General features: G+C 42.2%; 1 protein-coding gene across 1 annotated transcript; it reads right to left on the bottom strand.

Annotated features, from left to right (window-relative positions):
- Positions 1-1,274: 1,274 nt before the first annotated feature.
- LOC121869497 lies at positions 1,275-12,469 on the bottom strand. Its single transcript, XM_042370852.1, has 11 exons — positions 12,396-12,469; positions 11,025-11,120; positions 10,324-10,482; positions 8,695-8,863; positions 7,751-7,936; positions 6,914-7,000; positions 6,058-6,246; positions 4,979-5,128; positions 4,299-4,401; positions 2,515-3,578; positions 1,275-1,370 (listed from the first exon to the last, which is right to left on the bottom strand). Exons 1-11 carry the CDS (start codon positions 12,446-12,448, stop codon positions 1,275-1,277), a joined length of 2,352 nt encoding a protein of 783 aa, XP_042226786.1. The 5' UTR covers positions 12,449-12,469.
- Positions 12,470-12,851: the final 382 nt, after the last annotated feature.

Here is a 12,851-nt window from a genome sequence, read left to right as displayed (position 1 = left end):
AGGAAGCTGGATAGATTCATGGATGATAGAGAGTGGTAGTAACTCTCGACAGGAGCTGCCATGCACAGGCCAACAGGCCTATTGCAGACTCCTTATGTTCTTATGTTCTGAGACACTGGATAGACCCCTGAGACACTGGATAGACCCCTGAGACACTGGATAGACCCCTGAGACACTGGATAGACCCCTGAGACACTGGATAGACTCCTGAGACACTGGATAGACTCCTGAGACACTGGATAGACTCCTGAGACATTGGATAGACCCCTGAGACACTGGATAGACCCCTGAGACACTGGATAGACCCCTGAGACACTGGATAGACCCCTGAGACACTGGATAGACTCCTGAGACACTGGATAGACCCCTGAGACAGTGGGATAGACCCCTGAGACACTGGATAGACCCCTGAGACACCGGATAGACCCCTGAGACACTGGATAGACTTATGAGACACTGGGTAGACCCCTGAGACACTGGATAGACTCCTGGGATACTGGAGACTAACCGCCCGAACGACGAGCTAAAATGTAGTACAGTCATGAGAATCGACAAAGTTACCCCTAATATTAAACACCCGTGACGAGACCATTTTCTTTTAAGCCACAAGTACAGAGAAATGTCCAGCGGTAACTTCTTTAGAATCAGAAGTGTAGATTACAGTATTTATCATTTCACCAGAGAATGTTGTGACAGCCCCAAATGTGAGCTACTTTAAGGCCACATCTGACAAACACTGGCACAGGTTCAGGTATATTTAAAGACAGTGTACAGTATGGATTATGCCAACATTTCCTGGGTATACCAAGAACCGACCTAGATCTTCTGCTCACTAATTATAAATCACAGCATTAGACCTACCTGGCAGGACCTACTTGTAGTGGACAGCTCTCACCCCCATGATGATCGGTTGTAAATCAGATTGTCACAGAAACCACAAAACACACATGTACAATCACCTTCACTAGTGCATTTACAGTGGCTCGTCAGGTGTTGTGCAGTGTGGTAGCCCTGTGTTTGTTTACACTCAACAGAAGGAAACTCGCCATAGTAAACATAATACCGGAATCAAAGGACTACAACAATATTAAAACAAATATCACAATGCAATGATTTATGGAATGTTTATATGACGAGCCCCTGTATACGCACTAGTGAAGGGGACTGTACATTACTGCAATGTCCTCTGACCAACCAGCAGAGAATAAAAACATAACTACATATCAGAACTTAAGGGAGATAGACTACTGAGGAACTAGAGACACAACAAGCACCTACTTGTAAGTATCTGTGGAGACCTGCAGGGTGAGACGATACAAGCGGGTCAGCACAGCAGTGAAAGACTCCTTCTTATCTTCCATGAGGGTCAGCTGAAATATAATCCCAGCAAAATACTAAGGATTCATTTTATAGACGCCTAAAATAGTCAGGATGATTGGACATGTGGGAGAATGGTTGAACAAGTTGAGAAATAACAAATGAAAATATGAATAAGATTGAAGATAAAATAATGTATATCTGCATGAAGAGGTGTGAATGTCTCTAACACTACTTTCCCTAAGAATAGTACATAAGTATATACAGTACTCAACTTGAACCCCTATAGACCGTACTTTAATCAACTATGTTACTTAGATCACCACGATGATAAATACTTTTTCACCTTTTCCTCTTTCTTAAACAATATATTACTAACAAAAACCCACTGCTTCCTCATAACCCACTGCCTCCATATAACCCACTACCTCCCTATAACCCACTGCCTCCATATAACCCACTGCCTCCATATAACCCACTACCTCCCTATAACCCACTACCTCCTCATAACCCACTGCCTCCATATAACCCACTGCCTCCCTATAACCCACCGCTTCCCCTTAACCCACTACCTCCCTTTAACCCACAGCCTCACCACCCATTCAGTTACAGATCAAATGGCCCCAACCTGACCTAACCAACAGAACAAGTTTCCTTTACAAGTGAGATTCATTAATTAATACTAGGTCATAATCTAATACCATAAGCTGGGTTAGGTTAAGCTGAGGTATATTAAGCCTGGAACCCATTAGAAAAATATCCCTCCACTCTACCTTCAATAGCACTATCATAAACATTCTCTATACGCTTTTACATCATCATATATCCAACATATTTATCTATACCATTTCTAAATATCACCACTAAGACATCCTTCATCCTCTTCATAACTACCGGGTACTTATTCTCTGTTAATCAAATCCTCATTGCCAATTCCTTCTTTCAATGTGGTGTAAAGAACTGTTTATTTACACTGTCCTTCCTTTTAAATGTAGAGTACTGTATATATCTTAACATGGCCAATACAGACTATCTTCTCTCTCTGTCATTCTATCACTCTTACAGTTGTTACAAATGCCCTCTGCTGTGGTGTTCCTCTCAATATCAGTCTGGCTTATCCCTGTCACTTCACACAGCCCAGCCCCATACACCAACACCACCTCCAAAACAAAACAAAAAGTCACAAAAGTATTATACCTGTTCCCTCAGTTGTTGAATGATGGTCCTCTGCTCAACTACTTCATTCATCAGCTTCATCAAGTGACTGGTCTCCATGTATATGTCGGTTTCTAGTTCAATATCAACCTCGACGGTGGTGGTGCTTCCATTATCCTTTTCTTGGTCATCTCTGTGTGCTGATGAACCTGTATGGTCCTCATTCTCCACATTTCTGTTATCCTCCTTTCTGTTGTCTTCTTTTGTCACGAGGTCCTCAGTTTCAAGGCCACAGTCTAGTAATATTCCACCAAACTTCTCTGTATCTTCAGGAAGGTCCTCCTCTTTGTTGTCTTCCTCTATATTATCACACACTACAGTCGTGCTCGTTTCTTGCACTGTATTTTCAGTATCCATGTAAGTAAAATCCGTATCTTGTTCAATACTGTTATGAAGTACAATATCAATATATTCCTGAGAAGTTGGGCTTGTTTCACCCACACAGTCTTTGGCACTCAGTATATCACTGCTACAATAATGCTCATCACCACTCTCTTCACTTATCACTAAATTGCTGCCTAAGCATGAGTCTGACTCAGAGGAGTTTTTCTTTTGAATCTTATGATCCTCCATGGTCTTAAAAGTAGGCGAGGTGTGTTCAGAACTAGGGGAAGCTCTACCGAAGTCAGAACTGGCAGAACTTCTACCACCATCATAACTGGGAGAGCTGCGGCCACAATCATGATCCGGGTAAGAACTCGATGAACCTCTGCCTGCCCTGGATCTTTCCACCATTTTGGATAAATTACTATTACACTCCACAAATCCAAACCTGTCACTCAGCTCTGAGCACGCTGGACTTGTGGAACGACTAGACTGTTCAAATCTAGAGATCAACTGAGACACAAGAGACCCTGGAGTCTTCTGGGGCTTTGATTTGGGCGTAACATGTTGGGCAGATGGCAACTGTGTATCACGGGGGCTACTCAGTGAACCCTCCCTACAACCATCACTTACTGACGTTCTTCCAGAGGACGGTGGAGGAGTATGTATCACAATTTGTTTCTTTATCTCCTGTAGTTCCTTCTCTAATTTCAGCAGCTCCTCTGTCAACATAATTCACAATATTATAAAAATCATCATATATACAAATAATTACATTTTGTCTATATGTTCCAATAACTTAAAGGGGAAATAAGGGGGAGGAAAGGGAGAACAGGGGAGATATGGTAGTGATATGTAGGACTGGAGGCTCTTCTGATATGGCCAAACCCCAGAGTGAAGCAGTGCAAAGAAATTCTACCTCATGATGATGAAATTTTCCCCCTCAAATATATGACGCTTCTTAGTACAATAATAAAAATAGGTGGTTCTTCTCCATAAACAAAAGCCTAACACCCAGTGGAGGATACAAGGGAGGGGTGAGCAGGGGGAGCAACCTGTAGTGAATGATGATCTCTGATGTGACCGGGAATCAGCCAAAGTTTTAAGATTGATGATCTCTCTCTCTCTCTCAGTGTAGATGATATACTACACTGGTATTTTAAATAACCTTACTTGAACATGAAAGGAAAAGTATCTAAAAGCAACTTAACCTCATAGGAAGAGAAATATACAGTATCTTAAAACTATCCAACCTAGCCATTCATAACAAATACAGTAGAGTAATCACTTAGCTGTTTGGTTACAGTACCTTGAACACACACACACACACAGAGACAAGTCCATACAGAAGATGGATATTTGTGATAATTACAGTAGCTAGTGAGATTATTATTCCAAACCAAAACATCATTGTTCTTTTAACTTGTCCTTCTTTAGCTTACCATGGTGAGCTATGAAGTGGACGTGAAGGGCAGCAGTGTCTTCCTCAATCGTTCCCTTCAGCAGTGGAACACCTCGCTCCTCCCAGTCTCTCCACCATTTTAACTGTTGTGGATGGATGGATATCTTTATGAATGTCATTATCTATACACAATTCATAACTAAATCTATCCTATAAAATACTCGTTATCCATTAAAATATCAACCTTTTATCAACAATCAGTAAATTTAGCTATCATTTATAATCTTCCTTACCCATAAATAACTAATGAATCAATTATCTTCCATATTATTTTCCTCAATCATCACCAATTATCATGGCCCATCCCACACACCATCAAGGGCTAGCAAACGATTACCTGATGGCAGCTCTCTTCCAGCCTCTCTCGTCAGATGCTTATTCCCCGAGATCAGTACCTACAGCCTCTTCCCATGTCATTCTAAACCTACCCCTGACTCTCCTTCCTTTAGAGTTCATATCTTCACCCAGTTGGTCTCCTCTATTCTTTACATACACCTGAAACCATCTCAGCCCTGACACATATGTACACGTGGTATTAAAACAAGAGTTAATATATAGTATGATGGTGAGAAGACCACTATAAAAACTACCTTGTTAGATAAAACTGATGAATAAGATAACACATTCAGCTGATACACATAAAGATAGTACTGTAATTACCATGCTGTTAAGAAGACTAGTCAGTGATGATAAACTTTTGTCCGAGAGATAAGGCTGAGGCACAGTGTTCACACCAGCCTCACTCTTAACGACAGATGAGGTAGTGTTTTTGCTCTTCTCGCAGAACGGCAATGACCCGCTGTACTCGCCCTTCACAAGATAAAACACATTCATTACTAATACATCAACTACTGTATTATGGAGAACACACACCACCTACTGTATTGTGGAGAACATACACCCCTACTGTATTATGGAGAACAGTCTTTGAGGAGGAGATCTATCAGTATCAATACACCAACTTGAATAACTATTAAGATATTCTCCTACGCCGACTCATTAATGATACTGAACCATATTTAATGAACCTTATTTACCAGTAATTTAACCTCTAAAAGGTCGAAGTTGTTTTTATTGTCCACTCTGAATCTGTATATGGTTCAATAAACTCTATCAATATCAGTAAATTCCATGCTGTCAATAAAACTCTTGAGTACAATATCATAACCCCTAGAGTACGATATCTTAAAATCTTGAGTACAATATCATAACCCCTTGAGTCCGATCGTCCTTAAAGGGTTAAACAAAGTGACCTCAAATTAAAAACCTGCTGCTGTGATAATTATAGTACTCTAATAACCTTAACAAGCCTCTAAATTAACCTTTGGACAACCTCATTTTCAAGCTGTAACAAGCTATTATCCAGCTTTAATTACCTGTGCCATTGTGAGTCGTTTATACACCCTATTTTTTAAGCTATACTCAGAAGTGTACTAATTAGTCACAGTAGTGTTAGCTTTACTAATGTTTGTATTTTGGGGACATTTTTACATATTTAAGCTGCAATGGAGATACCAAATAAGCTTTAGTTCACTGTACCAGTTTCTATTTCATTTTCACTAAGCTACAATGGAGATACTGAATATGCTTTAGTTCACTGTACCATTATTTCTATTTCATTTTCACTAAGCTGCAATGGAGATACTGAATATGCTTTAGTTCACTGTACCATTGATTGTATTTCATTTTCACTAAGCTGTAATGGAGATACCAAATAAGCTTTAGTTTATCATACCTACCATTGTTTGTATTTCAGAGTGTATGCTGAGAGGAGTATCTTCAGGGGATGATAAAGCTGACTTGTTGCAGTAAGGAGTGGAGAACGAAGGTGCTCCCCAGGTCCCCTTACTGTGAGGTCTGGACAACATTACTTCCTCTGAATCCACATTATTTTGTTCAGCCTCTTCACCCACATCAATGCCACTAATCTACAACAGCACAAAGGAATATAGTTATTACATATCATTTGATGTTTAATGAGAGTAAATAATTTTTCTTGCTGTACAGTCAAGCCTCTATTTAGTGGACTATATAGAGAAGAAAGTCCGTTATATCGAGGGTATGTCATGTGAAACCCCCCCACCTAATGGTTTATGGAGAGAAAAGTTCGTTAAATGGAGGTTTCACTGTGTGTTAAATATAATACCAGTAGCACTGAAAAGATCTGAGTTCCATCCTTGTATACTAATCCTTGTACACTCAGCAATAAATATCATAAAATGTGAACACAGTTACGTATACTGTACTTCTTGATGATGGAACAACTCTATGATGGACTAACATCACATCAGGAAAGTAAGGTAACCCACTACAGTAGCTGCTGAATGCTACCAAATAAGAGTCAGCACTTGTCTGACCTCTCTGCATCAAAACAATTAAAAATGTTGAGAAAGTTTGGGTTTGTAAAAGGATTAATTTTTTGTCTGTCTAATTTATTCAATATTTGTACACCTAATATAATTTCTTCTTTCATTGTTAAAACTTAAACCTCACTCATACACACACACATCTTCATGCTGTTCCTTAACGTCCTATATTGTTACTGTTACTTATACTTATTACACATCTATGTATTTTCTACCAATAAAAACTTACTTCTGTCTCAGAGTGGGTAGCTGAGACAAGCTCCTCCTTCAAGTGGGCCAGCTGTTCCTCCAAATTGGCCTTTTCATCCCGGAGAGCCTGGAAATACAGAATGTTTTAAAGATTTTTCTAAAAGTGTTCTGGTTAATCAGGTTTGTTGCTGATGAGTTACCAGAGAATGAATGGTGGGAGAATGAGCTGCTTGATTCCAACTATCCTAAGTCTTACATGAGTGAGCTTGTCAGAGTAAAACCAAATGTTACGATTAATACAACTGACTCGCCTAATGCCCATCCCCTTTCCCCCTTTTTAGAGTACTGCTCTGTGCATTAACTTAAGGATCTACAGTTTATCATGTATAACTGAGGTTGGCTCAGATAAGGTACTGTACAACAGGTACGACAACAGTTCATATATTAAATAGGCAGAGACTGCTCACAAGCTATGGACAGAGATCCTTCTTTCCCACAGCAATTACTAAGGGCTATCAAAATTAACTTTATACTGCGACAGTTTTCTTTATATCATAAATGAAGGGCAGTACAGTAGTAAGCCACCCAGGACACATTTTTGGCATGATATCTGTGTGTTGTTCTTCCATCAAACATCTCAAAGATAGAGCTTCTCATTACCAGGAAAATGTTGCAGCTTTCCTATCCAGTTATATCCAAACTACTACATGAATTCAGCAGTTCTCTCGGGGATTACTGGGGCTTATGAGGTTGAAGCCTTTACTTAACTGTAAAGTAAATGAAAGTAAAGGAGAGTGTGCTATGCCTGTGAGGTGTTTGACAGGTTTAGTTTTATCATAAGACAAAACCTTCCTCCTCTAACTAAGTACAGTATTACCGTATTGAGTTTTCTAAGATCCTTAGCAGTTTCATCCAGATGATGTGCAGCCAGTGCATGTGTTTCAGCTTCAACCTTCCACTTGGCCAGCTCATTGACCAGTGTGGCCACCTCATCCTTGTGATTCTTCACCAGCTCTGCCTGCAGTGCTGCCTGGCTTTCCGTATCCTCTTGGTCACTCTCCATCTGCACAATAAGATGGGTGTGTGAAGAACAGTACATTACTGTATACCAATAAAATATATAAGAATGTCCGTCCTATGTTATTGCCATATATTTCTTAACCTTGAAAACTAGGTAGATACATCAAGTCATATACATCTACAGTGTATTCAAAAAATATAAACCCAGGCACACTGCTATAATTCACCCTTGCAAGCCTTAACCCTCTCTACTGTTGGGTGCCTCGAGCCAAAACAGACACCCATCATTCTGTGTCATGCATAGTCTAAACTGTTACAGCATTATCATCCCTATAGAACTAAGTCATGCAGCAACATATATACTGTATCAAGATTCACTCTGTATACTGCCTATTTAAGATAACGAAACAAACATATATGTAGACTTTTCAACTTGTTACCTTAACCATTACCTGTCACTTTCCACAATTGCAATTACTGTATTTGTATTCATCATTCATCACTTACCAACTTAATAGACATTGGTCTGTTCTTTGTTACTATATTGTCCAGCGATAGGAAAAACCTGCTATGTTTGGGAGTGACTGTTACACTGAATAACACCCTTCTCGCGTGTGTCTGGGCCAAGCAGGACTCGAACCCAGATCATAGTTGTGAGAGGTGCACACATAACACCTCTCTCTCTCTCTCTCTCTCTCTCTCTCTCTCTCTCTCTCTCTCTCTCTTCCATGATACACCCAACACAAAGTGAGAAAGGAATAATAATAACAAAACACAGGTCAATAAACGGTGAGAACGGACCTGTTGCAGGAGGTCCTCAAGCCTGGTGGTGAGCGTGAGGTTGTCCTTCTCCAGGTATGTGAGGCGTGTTTGCAACTGCTCCTTCTCCTCCCGTTCACACTCCAGTTGGTTCTGGACCTCTTCCATCTCTGCCTCCAGCCTGCGCGCTGCCACCAGTTGCTGCTGAACACTGAAACACAGATTTTAGCAATAGATATTTAAGTCAGATACATACAGTTGAGTAAATGTAAACAAGGGAGAGGGGGAGAGGGAGGGGAGGGGAGAGGAGAGGGAGGGAGGGGAGGGGGGGGAGTGGAGAGAGAGAGAGAGAGAGAGAGAGAGAGAGAGAGAGAGAGAGAGAGAGAGAGATCACATTATCTGAGTAACGATATGAACACCACAGAACTTAGGTACCAGTTACACATTCCCAAGTTAATCTTTACAGCAAAAAAAAAATTAATTCATCACAAAATGAAAATAACAAATTACAAAGCCTCACAAGAACTTATATTCATCATGGACTGGCAGGCAGGAGTATGATAACACCATTTAAGGATCTCAAGGTGAACGGATGCATTGATTAAAGTGGCACCAATTCGTTCCCAAGTCATGCAAGAAATATACCACATTTGCCCGCTCATGGCTGGAAACTGTCACCCCTGAACTCGTAACGTTACAAAAGTGCTTCAATGACACCTGGTGGTTTTGATGTTAAGTGTGTCTTGTTATAACCATTGTTTCAGAACATGTAAACGTTGATATAGAAATTCTGTATTACCAAGAGTAAAACTTTCAGAATCATGAGAAGGTTAGGCACCCCAGCTTATTTCACCTCAAGCTTATAAACACCCTAATGCTACTTGGGGGTTAGGTTAGGTTAGGTTAGGTTAGATTGGCGTGGTGTGGTTAGGTTAGGTTAGGTTAGGTTAGGTTAGATTAGGTTAGATTAGCGTGGTGTGGTTAATCTTCATCTGAAATAAACCGGGGTGCCTAATCTACACATAATCCATTTTATCACTATGCTTAACAGACAGTGACACAGTAGTTAAAATAATCTTTTCTCCGAATACACTTTTAATGCCTTTATGGTGAACTAACTTTACTGCCATGCATTTTAGAATTATTGTCCAATTAAGCCTCTAACTGCACCAGTCTGTTTTGCGACATGAGGATAATTTGTGTTAATATTGTTATAAGTCCGTGTTAATAAGTGCATATGTGAGATTAACATGCTGAATTTAACAAAGTCTTCCGTATCTTCACAGAACCAAATTTAACCTAAAGTAGATAAGGTAGATAAGTTAGTAATTAGTATTAATGCTATTCATACATGGCATATTTCAGGTTTATCTACATAGAGAAAGAAGAAGAGGATTAGAAACAGGAAGAAGAGCAGACTGAGAGGAAGAGAAGAGGAGGAGGAGGAGGAGGGAGGAGGAGGAGGAGGAGGAGGAGGGAGGAGGAGAGGAGGAGGAGGAGTAATGTAGGGGATAAGGGGGATGTAGGAGGAGAGCGGCAGAGGGAGAGGGGAAAGAGGGAGAGGGGGAGGTGGGCAGGGGAAGAGGAAAGGGGAGGTGGACAGGGGAAGAGGAAAGGGGGAGAAGGGGGCAGGAGGGCAAGGGAGGGAGGGAGGGGCCAGGAATCTCATACCTGCTGAGCGTGTGTTCCAGGTGGTGGCATTGTTCTCTGAGGGAGAGGTTGGTATCCTCGGCGTGGGTGAGGTGGGCGGTGAGGTCTGCGTTCTCCCCCGTGAGGCGCCGGTTGGTGTGTGCCAGCTCCAACACCTCCTGCTGTAGCTCCCCGGGGTCCCTGCAACACACACGTACAGTACACACCTCATATCCTACAGTCCTACAATATCCTATTAAATTCATGTACTGAACACTTAATAATATCTTCCAGGACCAATGGATGCATAAACGCCTCTCTCACTCTGTTTTTATCTCTATCCTCTCTCGCCATCCTCCCATTCTCTCTCGCCATCCCTCTCATCCGTTTTTATCTCTATCCCTCTCCCCATCAAAATCACATTTTTTAGCTATCCACCAATCACTTCAATCCATTTAAAGGCTCAAACACATCCCAACCAATCAAAACCACTCCGAATCGGCTATCAACCAACCAATCGGCCCAATCCACTTACATCGTCTTCACCCTGACCAATCAAAACCATTCTTAATCACCCTTCACCTCCTCCAACCAATCAAAACTATTCTTAATCAACCTTTCACCTCTACCAACCAATCAAAACCATTCTTAATCAACCCATCACCTCCTCCAACCAATCAAAACCGCTCTTAATCCCTATCGGTATCAATCAACCAATCAATGAGTCCCATCCATCCACTTACGGTCGGGTGACGCCTCCTTCATCCTCAATACTGCCGAAGGTGTAGTTGAAGACCTCCTGCTTATCCCCCAGGCGACTCGTCTTATCGGACCCGCCCCTACAGAGAAGTGTTTATCAAGGACAGGTTATTCACTCTCTGGTAATAAGGTCATGGGGGAGGTCCTAGTTCTAATGGTGGTCCTAATTCTTGGGGGTCCTAGTTCTAATGGGGGTCCTAGTTCTAATGGAGGTCCTAGTTCTAATGGGGTCCTAGTTCTAATGGGGTCCTAGTTCTAATGGGGGTCCTAGTTCTAATGGAGGTCCTAGTTCCAATGGGGTCCAGTTCAAATGGGGGTCCAATTCAATGTCCTAGTTCCAACGGGGTCCCAGTTCCATGGGGGTCCCATCCAATGGGGGTCCTAGTTCATTCCAGCTAACGGGGTCCTAGTTCCAATGGGGGTCCCAGTTTCTAATGGGGTCCTAGTTCTAACGGGGTCCAGTTCTAATGGGGGTCCTAGTTCTAATGGGGTCCTAGTTCTAACGGGGGTCCCAGTTCTAATGGGGTCCTAGTTTATGGGGGTCCCTAGTTCTAATGGGGTCCTAGTTCTAATGGGGTCCCAGTTCTAATGGGGTCCCAGTCTTGGGGTCCCAATTCCAATGGGGTCCCAGTTCCAACGGGGTCCTAGTCTAATGGGGGTCCTAGTTCTAATGGGAGTCCCAGTTCTAACGGGGTCCCAGTCTAATGGGGATACTAGTTCAATGGGGTCCTAGTTTTATGGGGGTCCTAATTCTAATGGGGGTCCTAGTTCCAATGGGGTCCTAGTCTCAATGGGGTCCTAGTTCAAATGGGGTCCCAATTCCAATGGGTCCTAGTTCAATGGGGTCCTAGTTCTCAGTTCAACGGGGTCCTAGTTCTAATGGGGTCCTAGTTCTAATGGGGTCCTAGTTCTAACGGGGGTCCCAGTTCAATGGGGATACTAGATCTAACGGGGTCCTATCAACGGGGTCCTAGTTCTAATGGGGGTCCTAGTTCATGGGTCCAGTCAAATGGGGGTCCTAATTCTAATGGGGTCCTAGTCTAACGGGGGTCCTAGTTCAATGGGGGTCCTAGTTCTAATGGGGTCCTGGCTCTAATAGGTCCCAATTTTTAATGGTCCCATTCCATAAGGAACTCCCCCCCCCAACCTAACCTAACCTAACCTAACCAAACCTAACCTACCCCAACCTAGCGAGTCATATCTCATAATTTGTTAATAGTTGATGGAATAATGCAATTACTAACATAACGAACAATAACAAATTTATAACATTATAACAACTTTAACAACATTATAACAACAGTAACAACATCATAACAAGAGTAACAACCACCACCACCTACTGATTGACTCACCTAAAGCTAACATTATCGAAGGGGTTGTTCTTGCCGCCATCGCTGAGGAACATGGAGGGGGGGGGCGAGATGGGTAGGGGCGTGACATGGCCAGGGAGGGGGTGTGGCCGCTGCTCCCACCACCACCACCACCACCGCCGCCTCCTCCTCCTCCTCCTCCTACACGCAGGCGGCAGCACCCACGGTAACAATGTGCTCCGCCTGGAAGATAGATAGAAATATTGATAGATGTTTATCCTGTAATATCACCATACAAGTTTACAATTGATTTAGCATGTGTGCAGGTGACAGTTCATCAGGTATACATACAATGCAGGTATACAGTTCAGCATGTCTATAGACAGTGCAGGTATATAGTACGGGCCCACGGGTAACCTAACCTAGCTTTACTGGGAACTTATGGTACTGGGGCCTAGGACTGGTGGACCCACGGCAATAAGCTAATACTTCAGTAAA

Source organism: Homarus americanus, unplaced genomic scaffold, assembly GCF_018991925.1.
Source record: "Homarus americanus isolate GMGI-L3 unplaced genomic scaffold, GMGI_Hamer_2.0 scaffold23578, whole genome shotgun sequence".
Taxonomy (NCBI): domain Eukaryota; kingdom Metazoa; phylum Arthropoda; class Malacostraca; order Decapoda; family Nephropidae; genus Homarus; species Homarus americanus.
Note: the sequence above shows the minus strand (reverse complement) of the source record. Positions and strands in the feature narration are given on the sequence as shown.

Excerpts from the sequence above, each read along its gene's own strand:
- LOC121869497 (XM_042370852.1), bottom strand. The coding sequence starts at position 12,448 with ATGTTCCTCAGCGATGGCGGCAAGAACAACCCCTTCGATAATGTTAGC. Across the intron at positions 6,247-6,913 it reads CTACCCACTCTGAGACAGAA|ATTAGTGGCATTGATGTGGG; the intron begins GTAAGTTTTTAT and ends GTGCTGTTGTAG. Across the intron at positions 1,371-2,514 it reads TTCAACAACTGAGGGAACAG|CTGACCCTCATGGAAGATAA; the intron begins GTATAATACTTT and ends ATTATATTTCAG.